The following is a 21,863-nucleotide window of genomic DNA, read 5'->3' on the forward strand; positions in this document are numbered from 1 at the left end:
TTGCATAAAACAATTAGTGACTGGCCCCAAGTCCATCTTCAGTAAGTGACGAAGCCCAGACAGGCCCATGCCTACTCCTGCTCCTATCCCAACCCTCAGCCTAGGGTACCTCCCATGACTGGATCTCTGAGGTTATTGAGCTATAACAAGGACAGAAAAAGATACCTCCCTGACTTCTCAGCTCATTTCACGTTTCTAAATCCTTTCTTAACTCAGTTAAAAAAAAAGAGTTTATAAATTTTAGATCTTATTTAGTAATTGTTTATTTCTTTGTTGTGCTTTTCCCCAAACTCAACTGATCATAATTTTAAAATGATGAAGATCCTGTGCTGTTCTACTGCATAGGCAGAGATTCTGACCTGAACATACTGTATTTCCCTCAAATATTAGGGACTCAGTGACCACAAGTGACCCTAGATAACCTGGCATTCAAAGAATGTGTAAATTTCTGAAGTTCAGTTCTAATTCCAAGATGAATCTGGTGTATTTTGAAAGCAATATTTTTAAGTATTTTGGGATTTTGTAATTGAATCAGGGAAGATACAATGCTACATTTGCTATTTCATTTATAAAGAATTTTTTGAGACATAAGGGTCCTGTGTACTTTTATAGAAAGAAAATTAGCATGTTCAAAAAGTTGGGTTGATTATTTATGTTCCTGCTCATATACCCTTTTCCTGGAAAATATGTGGTTATTTTTCTTTTGATTTTCAATGAAGAGTTAAAAAATTAGACTTCCTATTTTATTCTTAGTTGTAGCTTGCACCCTTCAAAATTACCATGACAATGTTCATTGCCTAGGGGAAAAAAAAAAGTCCTCCTAGACTGAATTGATTTTCTACACAAATAAAGTATCAAGGAACCCGCTATGACTAGGTTAGTCTACAGAATCCACAAAGAACTAACATTTAGAAAAGTTTCTATTCTTCTAGTGCTTCTAACAGCAAGTGTATTCTATTTCTTTTACTAATTAAGTTATTGTTAATCTTACAAAGTAGAATAAAATTAACTGTTGTTTGACACTGTTGATAAAGGATTAACACAGAAGTGATGAATGGCTGGACCCTCAATGCCATAAGGAGTCACTTAGATACATGAATGTCAATTGAAGCCCCCTTTCAAGGAGCAAATTATATGTTCTCACTAAAGAATTGTGTACTGGCATTATTTCTCAACAGAAATAACTCAGATGATATATTACCCTATTGGTGTGTTTTCAACCAATATTAAAAATAAGAATGTATAGGTTCTAGAAGCAACTTAATTTCTTTTAACAATGGTTGGTAAGGGTGATGTTTTGAATCACAGATGAAAGGGTGATTTGATTTGAATATCTGTTACCTTGCTGATTATTCAAAGATTCCACTGTCGTCAGAAACTCATTTCCGAATATAATGAATTTTGTGTGTGCTGATGGCCTACTAATTCCAATTATAAACTATTCATAAATCTACATGGAAACAGGCCGCGAGTAAAGTGCATGGGAACTCAGGTCCTCTGTGCATTTGTTTTCCCTGCTCCTCTTAAATGGGACCAGTTTGAAGTTCCATAATGGCCAGTTCTGGAGATGGCCCATGGAAGATGAACAGAAGGCTTAACTGACCGCAGCACTCCTCTGCAGCTGTGGCGGTAGCCTGAGGAGCACCAAAGCAAACCAAAGCCTCACCTGCAGTGAACACAGACTCTTATGCTCCCCAAAGCCCCCAGCATCCGCTGTGTAAGACACAGCTGTGTCGAGGGAAAATAGAGCCAGTTGCAAATAAAGCAAACTGCAAATTGAATCTACGTTAACTGTCCATAGTAGACAAAGTGAACAAAAACACCAATTTCATATGTGGCTTAATTGGTTTCAGTTCTGTAGCCAGAATCGTCTTTGATAGACTCTTAGGAAATCCTCAATTCGTGATCCACTTAGACACATCATGAAGGAATGTGGTGTCTGGACATCTTGAAATATGATTTTGTTCTACATCTCATACTAATTTCATTTCTCATAAGCCATATCTCCTTGTGCCAAAACATACATTTTTCTCATCATCTGTTGGTAATTGCCAGTGGGAACAGGGAATATCCACTACACAAATTACTTCTTTGATCTATACATTCAGCCAATAAATATTTGCAAAGCCATATTATAATGAGGACATGGGTTTTGCAGACCACAGTATTCTACTGTGTGGGCAAACTAAATTTTTATTTATTTTTATTCTTGCATTTTATTCCCTTAATTTGTGATAATGAAGACCAAAATATCAATTTTGTAGGATTTTGGTGATATAAGTACATGAGAATTAGCTAAGTGTTTGGAATATATGCTTCCTCCCTTTTTAATATTGTAAGTCTCTTAGGATCTGCTTCACTTATAGGAATTTAAATTGTTGTAATTTATAACACTTCAAAATTTTTTAAATATTTAAGTCAGAAGGCTAAAAGTAAAAACCTAACTGAATAAGTATATTAGAAGAAAATATGACAGAAAAAAACAGTTTTGAAAGAGCTGATTTCGACATAATTTTGATTTTTCTTCACAACATTAAAAATATATTTCCTCATTCTGCTAATAGAAGAAAGTCCTGATAATTTTAATATTTGAAGTTTAATGAAACATAGGCTAGCTTAAGATGCATGCTGTGAATTAAACACTACTATGCTCATGTGTATATAATATGATGTGTGCTTGTGGCAGATACTTAAATACACTGATGAATTCAGAATCTTTATCTAGAATGCAGCACCAAGAAGAATCTTATAATTACAAAAGTAATTGTGGTTTTGATTCTTCCCTGTATGGTTGGAGTGAGGTTCAATATTTGCCAGTGAAGCGATGACTTGAATCAGAGTTACCAACCAGTGGTTTTTTAGTAGAAACCATTGCAGTGAAGAAAGTGAAGTGATTAGCATTGATGTCAAGAGGTAGGTCATTTATCTGACTAATTAAGGACTAAGTCATTTTTATTTATAAGGGATTTTGACAAAATTATGGCTATTTAATTTAAAATTGATTATTTTAGCACTTCATTCCTTATTGGCTGATTTCTAGCATCCTTGCTTGGGAGGCTCAAACCTGGGGCTTTTGCATGTGGTATCACCATCATGAAAATAAACCCAGAGTTATATGATTGATTGTGGGGTAGAGGAACTCACTTTGAAAAGCCCTCTTAGAGAAGCTTTCATAAAATTGTCTAAAGCAACTGAGACAACCGTGATAAAATGCATTGCCTCTACTGGTATCTGCTTCTGCAGAAGGAGCCCCTCCTGTGTTGATATTCAGCACCTCTTTTAAAATGCTATCTCTGTTTTGCGATGACACTCTGCAGCTGACACTACAAAATCATGCTCTCGTGTCTTTTTTTTTTTTTTTTTTATGGAGGAATGATGATTTTTGAAAGGGGTCCTTTCTGATTTCCTATTTCCTGGTTGTGTGCATAAAAATAAAAGCTAGATTTAGATTTAATCAACTCGTCTATTTATGTTACACCGGATAACTTCTAAACCTTTGTTTCAGAGCATGTTATTGTACTTGATGCTCACATCAGCACTGAAGGTAGTAGACATGCAGAATATATTTTACCAAGCTCTTATGGATGAGAAAAATCATGCCCCACAAAAGCTAATAGGGTATAAATGAGGTCAAATGGGAAGTAAGTGGCTGGCAGGTACAGATGTCCTCTGAGTTGTCTGATTTATTTCCCTGGTTTTTTTTTTTTTTATTATTACTCAGGGAACAATGACTTGGATGTACTGTTTGTTTAAAATTATTAACCAAGTTGTTAAAAGATTCATTATTAAGTATCTTCCACTAAGTTACCAGATAGACATATCTGAAATTTAAATCTATGTTTACTTGCCTGCATTAAAAGCAGTCCCCTGCTGGGTACAAGATAAAATCCAAGATTTTTTTGGCCCAAAGAAATACTTCTGGGCATGAGTGTTATCTGCCTTTCAAACAAGCTTTCCGTCCCTGCTTTCTGCTTCTTACTCTAACTTCCAACAGCAAAATAGCCCCAAACACATCCAGGTTTTCCCCAAGCTGTCCACCCACTGTGAATGGCCCCACACCTGCATCCCCACACCGACCTCTCTCTTTACCTTAAATAATCCCAACTCATTGTTTGATGATTCTCTGTGCAACTCATCTCCTTTAAGTACCTAAAACTATATTTGGTGCCCTTTTACCTAGACAGTGCTGTTCACCAAATGTCTTATGCTCCTTACAGTCCCTAACACCCAGTGCAGGGGGGGGGCATGTGACCAACTCTCTAATAAGTGACTCCGAACAGGAGGGGTGTGCACTTAAGTCAGAGCATTTATTTACTTTTATATTTACTTTTTTTTTTAGATTTAGTTGGACACAATATCTTTATTTTATATTTATACGCTGCTGAGGATGGAACCCAGTGCCTCATGCATGCCAGGTGAGCACTCTACCCCTGAGCCACAACCCCAGCCCTGAGCATTTATTCTTTGATTGCAAGTGTTGTCTTGATTCCAGGACAGCTGCCCAGAGCCAAAGTGGACTAGCATAAGTGAGAAACAGATTCCTGCTACAGGAAACCACCTGAGATTTGGTCTGTTACTTAAAGATGCCTCCCTTCAGCCCTGAGAGTGCTGCAGTAATATGTAGGCAAACGAATGCACAGTCTTAAAGCCTGTGGCTTGGAACAGTGATTGGGCTGGAGAGGGAGGAAAGCGCTGTGGACTCAGACAACAAAGTCTGAAGCTGCAGCGAGACATTTGGCCCAACCCTCGGTAAAACCTGGGGTAGCATGGGAGAAGAGTTCTAGTCAAAGGAGCTTCTAGAATGTGAGGACAGACAAGTCAAAGTGACCCGAGATAGCATCTCTACGCCAGGATCAGCAGGAGGCTGGGACCCTAACAACCTCCACCATAAAGAGAGGAGAAATGTGGTTTTCCTCTGGATGAAGCCAGTTAGCTAGCACAGATGGCCATGCCATCTGTGTGTGACAGTGGTGCTGTCGAGTTCTCTTACTTGAGACCAGTCAGTATCCATCCTCAAAACATGTATGTCATGGGTTGTGTCTGACAGAGTGTAGGAAAGGGTGACGTTTTCTTTATGTCTTTGAAATGTCTTAGCAGATTGTTTGCAATATGCTTTGCATTCTGTTTTAACGGTACTCAATAATAATTTTTTTCTTTGTCTCCTCCTTTTATGAAATTTCTGGGTCAAGATAAGATTTGTTTTTCAATTATATTTTTCTGGTTTTGTTTAAATTGTATTTCCAGGGGAAGAGGTCTGATAACAAATTGTTAATCGTGAAAATTGGCTGGCAAGGCACTTGAGAGAAAGAAATTGAGAATTTTCAATAAAAAAAAATGAAAGGGCTTTGAAAATTTCATAACCTTGCAAGACTGGAAAAGATAACTGTGTGGAGACATCAAAGAGAAGGAGATAAAATTAAGAAAGTGTTTAAGTAACAGAAACAACGCTAAACAGTCTCAAAGAAAAGAGCAGATTAAGGGTAACCTACACACGCACTGGTTGAATCTGCTGGTGAAGGCGGGTCAGGGTAAACAGCAGCCTGGGGACACCAGGCTCACAACCACCTTTTAATTAGATGAAAATGACCTGAGGCAAAGAATCGATTAAGTGACACTGCTCCTGCAGGAGGCTGAGAAAGTCACACTGCCCCTGTGCAAATCAAAAGTTGGTGTTTTTTGAGAAAAAGGAAATAAAAGAATGCAGCAAATCTCAGGAATGTGTTTCAACAAACCCTGGGTGATGAGTATTGTACATGTGGTTGGTCCACTAGGAGCAAATATGCGAGCAGCCTCGTAACATTTCAGCAAAATTTTACAGAGGGAAAACACCATAAACCAAAATGGCTATGACTTCTCAAAAAACAATTAAAAATACTATCCACTTATTGATGTATTTTCCTGGGAAGTGTTCATATCAGTACAACATAACTGAATTTTGGAGACATTGATACCACCAGTTTAGACACCTTAGTGTCAAACTTATAGAAGACAGACGTGGACATTATTTACAGAGTGAAAGATTCCAGGACTTCTGAGGTGTGGACAGCCTCAGTAATGCCACTTCAACACTGATTTACTTCAGGCCACATAATTTCCAAGAGTGTCACCATCTCTAAATAAGAAACAGTTCTGTCATCTAGAACTGCTTTGGCGCCTCCATTTTCTGGGAGAAGAATGGATCTCCAACTTTCCTGCCATCTGGTTGGATCTCTCTGCCCTTCCCTTGACAGCCAGATCCAACAGCTACGACTGTGGCTGGAAATTCTTCTGCCTGAGATTTTTCTGGAACGGTAACCCCTTGTTTGGTGCATTTTGGCTGCACTCCTTTCCACCCATACCCAGGGAAGAAACTGGCTATTGGCCCTGCCCCGTGGCTCAGACTCTGCTGTCAGGTTGTTTTATGTCTTTCCAATACACAGTGACTCTCAGATCTCTAATGTGACCTACCCAGGGCAGAGTGTGGCTGAGGCACTTGAGAGAAAGAGAACACTTTCCCAGTGTCCAGTCACACAAGGTCACGGAGGCTGAGGACAGAGGAGAGCCTCCCGGAAGGCAGGGGGCAGAGCCTGGGGGAGAAGGCTGAGCCAGCCTTCCAGGGAGCAGCAAGCCGCAGGCAAGGATCCTGTTCGCTCTCAGGTGAGGCCCCTGGGATAGCTCCTCAGCCGAATCTCAGGACCAGGGCCTGCTGGTGGCCGGGCTCCTGATCCTTTCTCTATTCAGTGGTGTGTTTGAGGTGTAGGCTTCCTGTCTTCTAAACTACTGGTCGTGGATGGGTAAAGGCAGAAAATGACTTTCCTAATCTTTCTCTTGGAGCCAAGAGAAGCCATTTCTGTGTCTGAGGTAGATGTTGGTATAAATCACCTGCAGACGCTAAACTCTGCGCTAGAGTCTGTGCCTGGTGGGTTGTATCAAGCACTACTTCTGTGCCAAAGTATTTAAACAATTGGTATCAGTCAGCTCAGGCTGCCAGAACACCGTAGCACAGACCGGGTGGCTGAAACAACAGGCATTTATTTGCTCTTGGTTAGGGTTAGTTTTGGAGGCTGGATATCTGCAACGAAGATGCCAGCATGGTCAGTTTAGCTGAGGGCCCCCACCTGGCTGACAGATTGCCACCCTGTCTCTGTGGCTGGGCTCACTTGGATTTTCTTCTGCTGGGGGGTGGAGGAGGGAGAAAGAGATCTTTCTTTGCCTCTTTTTATAAAATTGCTAATTCTGTCACATTCGAATCCCACCCTTCTGACCTCATTTAACTTAATCACCTCCAGAGAGGCCCTATCTTTAATCTATGACACCTGTTGGATATGTCCTGCCCTTCTCCCCTGCCATGTCAGCTGCGGTGGGAGGATTGAGGCATCGGAGACAGGACGTGCAGCCGCATGGGCTTCTGGATGGTGCTCAACCTCAGACCCAGCTCCAGGGAGGGATTAGCCTTTGCTGTTTCTAGTTATTGAGAGTTGGGATTGGCACTGTTGCCTCTTAAAATCCACAGCGTAACTTAACCCTTTGTAACATGGAACACCCCATGGTCTCCTTCATTGGAATTCGTACGTACGTTGTGTTGTGCCACGTGTTGATCTGTCTTGCCAAGTACCCTCTGAGCTCCTTACGGGCAGGGATTATGCATTTTTCATCTTTATGTCTCTAGTTCTTTTTCTTAGTGTTTGACTAATGAATAAAAAGCAGCCCAAAAGGTAAGCAGAGGTTTTGATGTCATAAAAATATTTCCATCCTAGCGTCTAACTGGATTTAGATGACATGGTTGAGGGCACAGGAAAGGCTCGCATGAGAATGGGCACCAGGGAGGTGTGTGATGTTAAAATCCACAGGTCTACACAGACCACTCCTCTAATTCCAAACAAGTGGTGTTAAGACAAAGCCTTTTAGGAAATGAGTGGTTTTTTTTTTTTTTTTTTTTTTTTGGTGTGTCTAATTTGGAAAATCTCTTGCTATGATAATAGTAGGACTAATTTTTTCCCCTAGGATAAAACATTAATTAAATGCCTTAGGAAACTGTTCTTATCAAGAAATGGAGGCTCTGATCTTCGTTTTTGCTCCGTTAACTTTAAAGTTCAATACATTTTTATTGAACCCACACAGACGTTAGTGTGGGTTGCTTTTCACTAATTGGTCTACGGGGAATCACAGTGACAGTTTTGCTCTTCCTTTTGGACTTTTCAATTCTCCTTCAGAAAGTTCCTAAACTTTCTTAATAGTCATTAAATCAAAGAATGATTTCTAGAAATGAGGGGGTAAAATCACTGGAGTTGTGGTTTGATCTCCCCCAGACTGGTGGCGGGTGACCACCTCCCCTGGAAACTCCTTCTCCCAGGAGACCACTCCCTGCTCTGTAGAGCACCAGCCTTTCACTGAGTCCTTCACCCAACGGATGCACAGCTTTGCACATGAGCCCCTCTGGTCTGTTCCCACTGGTGATGTCTTCACCAAGTAGGTTCAGGGCGCCTGCCAGGTGGCAGCAGAGAGTCCAGCGCCACAGGGACATGCTCACACTTCCCTCACTTCAGCTGAAGTTACACGCGACCTTGGTGCTTCACTTCTTGAGTTTAGCTGTATTTCATTCTAATTAACTGCAACTTTTCCATGTTTCAGTCAAGAAATGTCTTAGGACCGTGTGATAAAGGAATATGAGTCCTGCTTACTGCCTAAAAAGCTGTCAGGGACACTCTCTGGTAGATAAAATATGCACCAACCCGTTGAAACCTACAGAATAGGAATTACCAGTTCAGAAGAAAATGTCAGAATCACAAAATACACTCTTTTTTTTTTTGAAGAAATGGCCCCCAAAACACTCTTGATGGCAAATGAAATATTTTATGAAAAAAGAACAAAGTTAGTGATAACTTGACTGATTCCGAGGAGCTGGGCTCTGTGCGAGCGTTGGAGAAATTGCTTAACTACGTTACACCTTATACCCAGGAGACCACTAATCTGAATATCCAAAATCTGAAATGCTCTGAAATCCCCACATTTTCAGCATAATGCTCCGAAAGTTTCAGATTTCAGAACATTTCAGATTTTGGATTTTTGGATTAAAGTTACTCAACCAGGAAAGTCTGTGCAAATATTCCAAAGTGTAAAACTTCAGAAATCTGAGCTACTTCTGGTCTCAAGACTTCCAAATACAAGGCATCCTTAACCTGTATCATATATAGACTGAACAGTTGTATAGCATGCTATATATTCATACATATTATGCATTTTCATGGGTTTACATCATATTTAATACTCTGCTTTATCTTGACTTCATTTATTCACTTATTCAGGGAGCCTCAAGATTGAACCGAGGGGTGCTCTATCACAGAGCTACCTCCCCAGGCCGTTTTTTTTTTTTTTTTTAATTTTTTGATTTAAGCTTTGGCTAAGTCACCAAGGCTGGGGCTTTGAACTTGCAGTCCTCCTGCCTTAGTTTCCGTAGTCACTGAGATTACAGGTATCATCTTACCTTTTACCTAAGTACTCAGACATGAAATAGTGAAGGGCATTTTTCTGTTTGCATTCCTGATGACAAAAGTTTTAGGGAAAACTAAGTCTCTTCCCTCATCCTTAATAACCCACATGCAGCCTTTGCTTCTACAACCACCATCCCATAGTAACCATAGTTACAGTTGGCGTTGTGTTACATTCCCAATTGCTATAAATTGGTAACCAGATTTTCCTCAGACAGTCAAGTAGAGGCAGTTTTATGAAAGTTGGTGAGACATTTATTTTAAACACCAATTTTGTTATCTTAGGCATTTTGCTCAATAGGGGAGGTTACGTTTTGAATAATAGTTTTATAAAAAGGATTTTGAGCTCACCTGAATTTTGCCATGCAGGCATTTGAACTCATCTTCATTTTTTGCTCACAATATTTATGAGGGTACATGAAGTGAAAATGCCACATCAGCAGTTTAAAAAGTGGTTTTTGTCTTTCACAGGATAAAATAGGGCATAATCACGAATCCTATGACTTACTTGGCAGATCTGGTAAATTTGTGATATTTTCAGAAAATAAGTTTGCATGGACAATTGGTTGCTTTTTACTCTTAAACTGCGAAGTTGCAGTCATCATAGTAAAAGAGCAATTGCTCTGAGCTGATGTGAGACCATGAATTCATCTCTCAAATGCTGTTCCCTGCCGAGGCCCCAAAGCTTTTTGGTCCTTGTTCTCCTCTGTCCTCCCCTAGGCACCTGCTCCCTGAGGCTTACGATGCATGACTATAATTATCAGGGTGAATGAGGTTATGTCCTTCCAGAATAAATGATCTAGATCCATCTTATTGTTCATTTTATAATTTAGAATTTATCACAGTAGAATTTATCAACATTTTTGAAGAAGTCCATCAGTAAGAAGAATATTTTGACATATTCAATTTTATTACTTACCAGTACACACAGTAACATAAATAAATGGCTAAGAATTTATATCAAAGAGCATGCCCTGTGTAATGAACTAATTAAATAAAACCAGAAGATACGGGTCTTTTGCTGTGTTTTGCTAGGATGGCTGGCCTGGCTTCACCCTATATCTGCCTCCAAGCTTTCCTCAGTGTCATCACCGGCCCTACTACCAGCTCAGACTCAGGGACACGTGTCCTAGGTGGGTCTCTCTGGATCAGTCATGCACAGCAATTCTGTCCTTGGCTCCTTTTAATAAGAGGGAGATCATCTGAAATTTATAAATGATGCACAAAATTACAGTCAATATCCTAATCATTAAGGAACAGAAGACACCCATGATATAAAAATAAAATAATACAAATAAATCGTGTTCAAAAGGACAAACCTCCAATCTCAAAGGCAAACAAAAGAAAAAAGAAAAAGAGATACCAAATTGCTGTATCAAAATAGAAAGACCTTAGATCATCATTTTAATGTTTGTATTTATGGGGACAAGAAGGGCACTCTCTCAGCACTGTTAGGAGGTGTATGAATCTGTATTACTTTCCTTCAAAGCAATTTACTGTACTGTAAAGAACATTTAAGTGTTCACATCCTTTGACCCAGCAATTCTTTTTAAAAGGCTCCGTTAAGAACATAATCAGAGATTTGCACATTTTTGTTTTCACAGATGGTCAGTGTGACCTAATTTATTATAGTTCATTTTGGAAACATCTTAATGTTAAATTAATGATGGCTAGCCATATGTTTAGACCTCATATAGCCACTGGAAGCTCAATTATGAAGTATTCAAGAATTGCTTTTAAATATAATATAAAGTGAGAAATAGGATAAATTTCCTTATTTGTATTCATTTAAATTTATATTGGGCAGAAGTACACCAAAATATTAACAGCATTAATCTCCAGATGGAGATATTATGAGTAATTTTAAGGTTTTCTTTTCCACTCCTCTATTGAAAGTTTGTATTAACTTTTGAAATCCTATAATTTAAGGAAGTAAAAACTCAATACTATGAAAATATGATGATTTATTTAAAAAAACTTAATGTGTTCAAACCTTTTTTAGGTTATGAAAAGTGGTTTCTGTTCTTATCATACAAACCCCCAAATAAAGGCCTGGCAGTATTCTGTGGCCTAAGGCACCCTAACCACAGAATGCTCTGCTTTCTTTCCCCTTTATGAAAAATAAAAATGATAAATTTCTTCATACTTTCTTTTCCTGTGGAAAAGAAACCTCAAGAAACATGGGGTACAATCTGCATATAAGAATATTCACCAATATTTGTGAGAAGTTCCATTTTTAACAAATGTCAAGATTCAGGACTTTATCATTGTTATTAAATTTTTTTCTCCTTTGCTGGGAAAGGAACTCATGGCTCATGCATGCCTGGCAAGTACTCTACCACTGAGCTACATCTCTAGTTCCTTAAAATTTATTTTAAAAATAAACATTATGTTGTATGTATTTTTGTACAACATATTATTTTGAAATATGTACATGTTTTGGAATGAATAGATGGAACTAATTAACAAATTCTTATTTGTGTGTGTGTGTGTGTGTGTTGGAAACTTTTTTCACCACCAAAAAAGCTCCTTTGTGCCCCTTGAAGTGCATTCTAGTCACCCTAGCTCAGGCACCATTGATTTGTTTTCTGCCACTACAAATTAGTTTTGCCTATTGTGGAATTTTCTACATATATGATCAAGCATATTGCTTAAAATATTTTTGAGATTCATTCTCATAGTGTTCCATTAGCAGGCAGCATCCTATTGTAGAACTACATTATCATCTGTCTCTCCAGTCACTAATGGATGGTCATTTGGGTTGTTTCCAGCTTTGCCTGTTATGAATACAGTTACCATAAACATCCAGATAAAAATGCTGTGTATGTTTTGGGGGGTTGGGTAGATAAATATCTAGAAGTAAAACTGTCATGTGGTACACATAAAAACTGCCAAACTCTTTCTTGAAGTGGTGTTCCAGTTATTACTCCCCTTAGCAAGGAGAGATTAGAGTATTCCATCTCTGCTTGACGTTTTTATTGTTTTTGTTTTCTCTTTGTAAAGGGGAGGATTAGTGGTGTCTATGGTTGTAATTTACAGTTTCTGATGACTAATGATAGTGAGCATGTTTTCCTGTGTGCATTGTCTACCAGTCTAGCTTCTTTTCTAAACTGTCCGCATTTGGGGGCCTGTTTCATTAATGGATTATTTTTCTTCTTATTTTGGATTGTAAGAATTCTTTATGGGTCATGAGTATATAACTAAGTTGCTGTCAAATAAAGATTTTATGATTTTCCTCCAGCTCTGTCTCATCTTTTCTCTTATACTCTGAAGTATCTTGTGAAGAGCAGAAGTTTTTAACTTTGATGAAGCCTGACTTATTGATGCATTTTCTATACATTTGTTTTTCATTGTAATAATTATTCTTAACTTTGCCTTTAAAGGTTACAAATATTTTCTTTCATAATAGCTGCCATTCTGACTGAAGTGAGATGAAATATTAGAGTAATTTTGATTTACATTTCTCTAATTGCTAGTACGATGAACATTTTTTCATATATTTGTTAATTGTATATCATCTTCTGAGAAGTGTCTGTTCATGTCCTTGGTCCATTTATTGATTGGGTTATTTGTTTTTTGGTGTTTAGCTTTTTGAATTCTTTATATACCCTAGAGATTAGTGCTCTATCTGATGTGTGAGAGGTAAAGATTTGCTCCCAAGATGTAGGCTCTTTATTCACCTCACAGATTGTTTCTTTTGCTGAGAAGAAACTTTTTAGTTTGAGTTCATCCCATTTATTATTCTTGATTTTAATACTTGCACCAAAGGAGTCTTATTCACGAAGCTGGGGCCTAATCCCACATGATGGAGATAGGGCCTACTTTTTCTTCTGTTAGATGCAGGGTCTCTGGTTTTATTCCTAGGTCCTTGATCCATTTTGAGTTGAAGTCAGAATGGCAGCTACTATGAATACAAACAACAGTAAGTGTTGGCGATGATGTGGGGGAAAAGGCACACTCATACATTGCTGGTGGGACTACAAATTGGTGCAGCCAATATGGAAAGCAGTATGGAGATTTCTTGGAAAATTGGGAATGGAACCACTATTTGACCCAGCTACCCCTCTCCTTGGTCTATACCTAAAGGACTTAAAAACAGCATACTACAGGGACCCAGCCACATCAATGTTTATAGCAGCACAATTAACAATAGCTAAACTGTGGAACCAACCTAGATGCCCTACAGTGGATGAATGTATAAAAAAAATTTGGCATATATTCACAATGGAATATTACTCAGCAATAAAAGAGAATAAAATCATGGCATTTGCAGGTAAATGGATAGAGTTAGAGAAGATAATGCTAAGTAAAGTTAGAAAATCCCAAAAAATCAAATGCCGAATGTTTTCTTTGATATAAGGAGGCTGATTCATAGTGGGATAGGGAGGGGGAGCATGGGAGGAACAGACGAACTCTAGATAGGGCAGAGGGGTTGGAGGGGAGGGGAGGGGACATGGGGTTAGAAATGATGGTGGAACGTGAAGATCATTATTATCCAAAGTACATGTATGAAGACATGAATTGGTGTGAATATACTGTGTATACAACCAGAGATATGAAAAATCGTGCTCTGTATGTGTAATATGAATTGTAATGCATCCTGCTGTCATATAAAAATAAAAAGTACTTAAAAATAAATAAATAAATGGAGAAAAAATATTTTCTGTATGTTTCTTTGATAAGTTTACAATTTTAACTTTTATATTTAGGTGTATGTTCATTTGAGCTTTGGGGGGCTATTATGAGTTTTATGAGCAGTTTGGACTACTATAGGAAATATAATTAATTGAGTGGTTTAAACAAGAGAAATTTTATCATTTCACAGTCTGGAGGCTGAGAAGCTCAAGATCAAGATGCCAGGAGGGTGGCTTTTGCTGAGATTCTTCATAGCTGGTAGATGGCTGCCTTCTCGCCATGTGTTCATATGGTGGAGGAAAGGAGTCAGCAAGCTTCTCTGGTATTTTTGTGAAAGTACGCTAAGCTCATGTGGCCTCCTGTTTGTGACCTCACCTAAATCTGGTTATCTCTGGAAGGCTCCTCTGCAGATACCATGACACTGGGGGTCAGGGCTTTAACATTACATTGGGAGGACGCAGGTCTGGCCATCGCAGCAAGGGAAGGCTGGGGTTCACATTTCTACTGTCCAGTTGTTTCAGCACTGTTTGTCTCCTTTTTACACGAATTTATGTAGACTTAAAAATAAAGCAAAACAATAACAACAACAACAACAACAACAAAACCAAATTGACCAGATATGTAGGTGTTGTTTTCCAAAGCAGACACAGATGAAGCTGCATGGAGCCACGGAGTCCTCCCCTAAGGGCCCCAATAACATGCTCAGCTGTCAGATGCAGAAGGCTTCAAATGTACTTCATCAGTTCAGTACAGCAAGGTTGCCCAGGGAGACATCACTCCGTGAAAGGTGTCTGTTTTTGAACTTTTCACTATTTTCTGCTGATCATGAGGTTGATCCTTATGTTAATACTACACTATCTTTGTTATTATAGTTTTGTAGCAAGACTCTTAACCAGGTAGTGAAAATCCTTTAATTATATTCTTCTTTTCAAAATTGCCTTAGCTCTTCTAGATCTTAGGCAATTCCAAGTAAATTTTGCAATCAGCTTGTCATTTATTTTAGAAAAGTCTATTGAGATTTTTTATTAGGATTAAGGTGAATCTATAAATTAATTTAGAGAAGACTGCTCTCTTAACAAGATAGTTTTTCCAGTTCATGAATGTATACATATTCCTATTTATTTTGCTCTTCTTTAATTTCTCTAAGCTATATTTTACAGTTTTCCATGTAAAGTTTTTGCATATATTGTGTTAAGTCCACCTGTGCATATTTCATATTTTGATGCCATTATAAGTAATGCAATTTTTTTTACTTTTAATTATTCATTGATAGCATAGAAAATACAATAGATTTTTTATATATTTATATGCTACAACTGTGCTCAATTCATATCTTAGCAGTGTTTCAAAATAAATTTGTTAGGTTTTTACCTCAGTAGTCTCAGTGTACAGAAGTTTGATTTTCAGTGCTTTACAATTTGATTTCTGCAAACAGTAATATTAGAACATAAACAGATTTCAAAGAATTACGCATCATAAATTAGTAAATTCTAGGAGGGGTGGGGGTAGGAAAGATGGTGGAATGATATGAACATTATTGCCTTAGGTACATGTATGATTGCACACGTGGTGTGATGCTACATTGTGTACAACCAGAAAAGTTGTGCTCCATTTGTGTACAATGATTCAAAATGCATTCTGCTTCCATGAATAACTAATTAGAACAACTACAAAAATTAGTAAATTCCCATGCTTCCTGCTGACCCTTCAATGTTGTAGGCCCCTACCAACCCTCAGGTGTGCCCCAGGTACCAGTCAGTATACAGACAGCTGTACAGTGTTTTCTCCAAAGTCTTGTTGCACTGGTGCCATTTTTTCTAATGGGCCTTGAGGTCTGGACTCGTGGCCAGTCACACTGATTTCCCTTCCTGGAACAGAGTTGGTAATTCTTTCTCTGGCATTTAAACACAAGCTTCTCCCAAGCATTGTGCCGAGCTGCTTCTCCCGTTTCCTGTGGCTTTAGCTTTGCCTCAGGATGTGCCACAGCAGAGTTCTCCATGACCAGGGCTCTTCAGACGGAGCCAGAAGCTGCTCTCAGGAATGAGACACAGGCAAATGGTGATTTCTGAGGGAGAGTTGATACTCAAGAGGCTCACACACCTGTCATGTGGCAATGCTGTGGACTGTGTGTGGCTTTGCCTGCACCAACTCGCTGGCTTCTCTGAACTTAGCTGGAGGTAGGTATTTAAATTCTGCTAACACAAAAGAGAAAATGCAGTGCCAGAGGGGTCAAATGCCCCAGATAAAACTGGTAGGGGACAGTGCTGTGGTCTAAACCTAACTCACTCTGATTCCCAGGGCAGGTAGGTATGTGGGTGTCCGGGTTAAGTTTTAGGTATTAAGATATTCATTGTTTAAGAAGTTATTCTGGCAAACAACAAAAACTACAAAACAAATACTAGGCTAAGAAAACAAAAACAGTGGGAGATTATGGACCTCATCTATTTCAATGTATTTTTTTTTTCATGTAAGTTACAGAAAATGATCGAGAGCATAAAATTTGGTGTTTTGGTTGAGAATATTAATTTTAAAACATACAAAGCCAGTTTATTCCCCTTAAAAGCTTTGAAGGAATAAGAAATTTGAAAAAATAAAAAAAAATAAGGAGAAAAAATGGCAAACCTGAGGTAGACAGGTATAAATGGAGTAAAAATTCTTTACAAAAACAAAAAATGCTTGTTTTTAAAAACCCTGAGATGTAGTCTGTTGAAATGATGGGACAGATAAAATCATTCTTATTAGCATCATCATCATTAATGTTTTTGTTATTTTTGTATGCAAGAAAAGGAAGATTGGTGTATCCAGGAGAAAGACACGGAGGAGAGGAAGAGGGGATCTTGGAAGTAGCGTTAACTGAGAGAGAACAAACAAAACTGCAGTTCAGTTATATACACACTTCCTCCGGCCAGTAAAAAGTGTACCCTAGATTTTAGGTTCTTGAGTCTTTAAAAGATATCATATCTTTTCCATAATCATGATTTTAACATAGTGTACATATCTAAAATTACTTATTTTGTTTTGAGAGTCTTTATTTCTCATCGTTATCTGGAACGTGGTTACCACTACACTCTCAGTACCCCTCAGACAGGGGCAGAGTTGGGGGAACTCACAGCTGCTGAATAAACAGGATCCAAGGTTCTTCAGAGAGATCAGCAGGTGGAGGGTTCAGCGTTTCCTCTGTGCAAAAGTGCTCCAGACTCGTAAAGATAATACTGCTTAGTTTTCCTTTTGTTTGTCTCCTTTAGGAGACATATGACTTGAATAAATATTTAGTTTTGTAAGAAGAAGGTTACAACTTAAAATTGCCATTTCAAGGCAATGGAACCTCACTGATTGTTACCTTTAGGACCATGGATTCATTTTAAGTTGTGATAAGTCAATCCCCACTGTGCAGACTGATGCATTGAACATCTTTTCCTTACACAGAATCCTCAAACTCGAGTCTTATATTGGGTGTGTGACAACAATATTACAGGGGTCGCAGCAGAAAGACACAATTTGGTTGGTTGTGGTTCGTGTCTGCATCTACGTCTGTGCATAATGATCAAGCATTTGTATGTGTGGATCCCAAGCACAGACTAGGATGAAGAAACCAACTATTTGCTTGATATGCTCCGTGTGAAATCTGAGTTGTACATTTCATAAATTATGGATTTGCCAACATTTATTCAGTCATTCTGAGTTAATATTATACTTAATTACTAATGTTATCAACATAAACACCTGGGTGAAGGTACAGTATACTTGTCACAAGCCTGAAAAGCAATATTTAAATGATTTTATGAAAATACCATTCAATATTGTATGCTTACAAGACATCCACAAAAAGAGTGCAGGGAGAGACATATTTAATTTAACGGGAATCCTATAGCATGAAGATACATAAAAAATGAGAATTATTATAATCTTGGAAATATATTGCATCACTAAAATAGTTTGAGGTTTAGTGGAAGTGACTGAAATTATTTTAAATGGGGTAATTATCTTGCCATACACTTAATAAATTTTATTCAGATTATCGATGAGAATTGGAAGAAATTTAGTGTTACCTTATACTCTTTATAAAGGCAGTGGCCATCTCTGGCAACAGTGGATAGAGTTTTCCTTCAGGAGTTTATCACATCCCTACTACTCTTGGTCTTTGCACTAGAGCTTACCTTCCCGACTCAAAGGTGAACCACGTGGAGTCCCGACCATATCTCCTCAGTGAGCTGAGAGGCCACATCACCAGTTTGACCTTGGCGTTGTGGATGTCCCAGAGATAGATATTCTCATGGGTGATCTGCATTGTGCATTCTCCATAAATATCCAGATTTGGTGTAGGCATGAGATAAACATTGAATCGCTCTGCAAAGAAACAAAGCATGGAGAAAATTAAGTGACAAGGGATCCGAGTGTTCACAAGAGGACCGTGTTCATTTGTATACCTCTTTGCCTCCACACTTCAGAAAGCACCACCACATTCCCTGGTGACAGGGATACACCTTTCAAAACACCACCTCCTCCTGTGTGTGTGAAAATAGGAGCTCATTAGAAGACTCTTAACCATTGACTCCTTTGCTCTCATTGTATAAATTTTCATTGCATGCATGTTTTATGGTTAGGATGAAATCGCAACAGAAAACTAAGGGCAAAAGCTAATTGGAATCTCTGTCTAAAAGGCACTTCTCTCTGCTTCTTCACACAATCTAAGTTGATATCATGGATATCCTGCAAGAAAAGTGCTATTTATTGTAATTGGCAAGAACTTACTGAATTTCACCTTTGTAATATGAAGTGTTTAATACACAATCGGTGTGACTCACTAGCTATGTAAGCACTGCAAAAAATAATTTAGTTTATATCTCAAAACAAATGGCACCAGGGCAAATTCAGCATATGGTAATTGTAGATATCTGTTACCACCTTCTGCAGAATTTAAGACATTACCTTGGTAAGAAAAATAAAAATGCAAAACTTCTTTCATTCTGGAATTTTATAGTTGAAAAGACTGTTAGTCGGCGATGATTTCAAACCCTGCTATGTCATTTCTGGTATATCTCAAAGGCTATTTCAAAATTCTGAAGCCCTTGATTCCCATTTAAATGCATTAAATGACTTTATTTTGACAAACACAGAGGTTAGTTTATAAGTTCCAGGAAGTAAAGAACTCAGTATGTCCTATAAAGTGTCCTATAAAATACCTTAGTTCCTAGCACCATAGCCTCATTTTACAGTAAGTGATCAATACATATCAGGTTATTATATGAGTGAAATAAATTTCTTCATGATGAATATGGGATGCAAAAATTGGGAAATTATGAAAAAATAACATCATGATAACAAAAAGTTTAAGAATTGCTTGGCTGATAGATCTGGGCGAGTTAGAATTTAATTGTGAAGAGTGCTTTAGAAGCCATTCTGTTTAGTTATTTTAAGAAACAGCATAATGCAGCTGCATTGGAAGAGGATTGATAGGTTTGGGGGATGTACTATTATTCATCCTACTGTCACGATCTGAATCACATGGTATTTGCGGGTGCTCAGCTGGAATTACGTGTATAATACAACGGATATTTTCTCTGGCAGGAATTTCACCCAGTAAGGATTCTCCTATGCCAAAAGACAATATTCAGATTCCAAAATGGGTGAAATTAATGTAAGCATAGTAGTTTAAAATTTACTGGCCATATCACTACTATTATACACATATGTTTGCAAATTTTTTTAACAAAAGATAGTCTAATGACTTAACTTTTACTTAGGTTATTGACCCATGAAATTAATATGCATATGGATTTCACATTCATTTCCTCAGGAAATGACAAAAGGAGATCAATTTTATAGGTGAAAAATGAAGAAAGAATGTTGTCCCATTAATTATCTGCAATGAAATATCACAAATAAATACTCATTGTGTATATCCTAAAGTGAATTTTAGCATTAAATGCATCATTGGCATTCTCACCATAATTGCTAACCCATTGAGATTATAAGTAGTAAATGAAAGGGACGTGATCTCATAAAAGAGCATCCATGGAACTTGGACCCAGTAGGTGGACTGAGGAATACAGACATTGCCTGAACATCAAGCTCTTTTTTTTTTTTGCTCAAGACAAAGTGAATCTCACCATCATGTACATCCAGAAGAATGGGGCCCTAATTAGAATAAGATATATTCCATGCTTGTATAATTACATCAAAATGGAATCCACTGTCTTGTATAACTAAAAATAACCAATAAAAAAATTAAAAATAAAATGAGATCTCAAAAAAATCCCTCTGGAGAAAGGAAAGCTTCCATATTTGGAATTAATTGTATTTCAGTGGTCTCTGTTGTGCATGGGGAAAACACTGTTATCAAAGAGGAAAGCAAAACATTCTTCTTCAGTCTTCCCTTTCCATCAATTTTAGAGTCTAAAGACAGAAAAGAATTAATGCCCAAATGCAAGAAATAAAAACCCTTTTTCCAGAATAAACATCATTAACCAGTATTACTATTGCTTGGGGCTATATAGACCCCTGGTAACCATAGCCAGAGTTTAATATTTAAAAGAAAATAGAAGAGGTGAAAATACAACCTTGACCGTGAGTGCCATTCAAGGGGATGGCATGTGAAACATCAGCCAGGGTGGAGAACCCAGCGGCACTATCACATTTTCACTGAAATGTCCATGCGCTCAAATATCGGCAGATAAAAACCAATAATAACCAACCATGGGAGGGTTGGAAGAATCATACTGTATGGACATAACGAATGAGTGAACTTGGTGCAATTCACCCCATGCAAGGCTCTACATGTCAAAATCACGGAGGTCCATCCTTTACAAGCCAAGGGTGATTGGAGGATGGGCCCTGGAGGAGCCTTCCCAGGGCAGGCAAGCTCTGGGAGTGCACTGGTGAGGTCTACCTGGGGGACCCGTCCCCTTGTTTGCTTTCTGCTTTCCCTGTCTCCAAGCTTTGAAACCAACACGTCACCTGTTCCTGTTAACTGGGTTAGAAAGTCAGTCAGTTTCAAACTCTCCAGACTTCCCTTTGATGCTCTTTCTTGTAACTTTGGAAAGAAATTATCATAAGAAATATTATTTTCAATTGTCAGATGTTCAAAATTCATTCTGCTCCAATGGTTAATTTCTAAGGATTTCAAATTCAACTAAAAAGTGGACTATAATTAAATCCAGTATAAAATCAGGCACATCAAGGGGAGGGTGGCACATCAGATTACACATGTGCATGTCACTGGATTCCATTATGATGAGGAAGGAAGCTCTCTCTACCTTTGCCAGGAATAAATTATTTACTTCTTCTAAAAAGTCCATGTGTGCTTGGAGAAAATTCATCGAAGTTTTTATTGGAAAGAAAGACCATTTCAAAACTGAGTGGTTAAAATGGGCTTCATTTTAATGAATATTTTTTTTTAAAGTATACCTATGTGAAATGCATCTAACAGGCATGCATTTTTAAAAGTTTAAGAATCTGCATGTGTTTTTAATTGCCTTGAATCCTGGCTTTCAGAGTCTGGTGTGCACCAAGATGACCTGCAAGTTGGTTTAAACACAGTATTGGCCCACCTCTGCCCTTATCGTTTCTGATACAGCAGGTGTGCGTTGGAGCCAGGTAATTTACATTTCTATTTATTTCCAGGAGATGAGGAAGTTGCTGTTCTGGGAATCACACTTTGAGAAATTTTGATTTGTGAGACTCCTTTTAAAATATGGCCAGGGAGATAGCAATGTTAGAGAAGCCAATACTTTTCAAAAGCTATGCTGTGTTCTACTAGGA

The 21,863-nt window shown here is 38.1% G+C and overlaps 1 protein-coding gene across 1 annotated transcript in view; it reads right to left on the minus strand.

Annotated features, from left to right (window-relative positions):
• Window positions 1–21,863, minus strand: part of Dok6 (docking protein 6) — a 382,726-nt gene that overhangs the window by 114,698 nt on the left and 246,165 nt on the right. Inside the window, exon 5 of the mRNA XM_027935339.2 lies at window positions 18,260–18,449. Coding sequence (XP_027791140.1) covers window positions 18,260–18,449 — 190 coding nt within the window. The remainder of the gene's footprint in view (window positions 1–18,259; window positions 18,450–21,863) is intronic.

The sequence above is a fragment of the Marmota flaviventris genome, chromosome 16 (genome assembly GCF_047511675.1).
Source record: "Marmota flaviventris isolate mMarFla1 chromosome 16, mMarFla1.hap1, whole genome shotgun sequence".
Taxonomy (NCBI): Eukaryota; Metazoa; Chordata; class Mammalia; order Rodentia; family Sciuridae; genus Marmota; species Marmota flaviventris.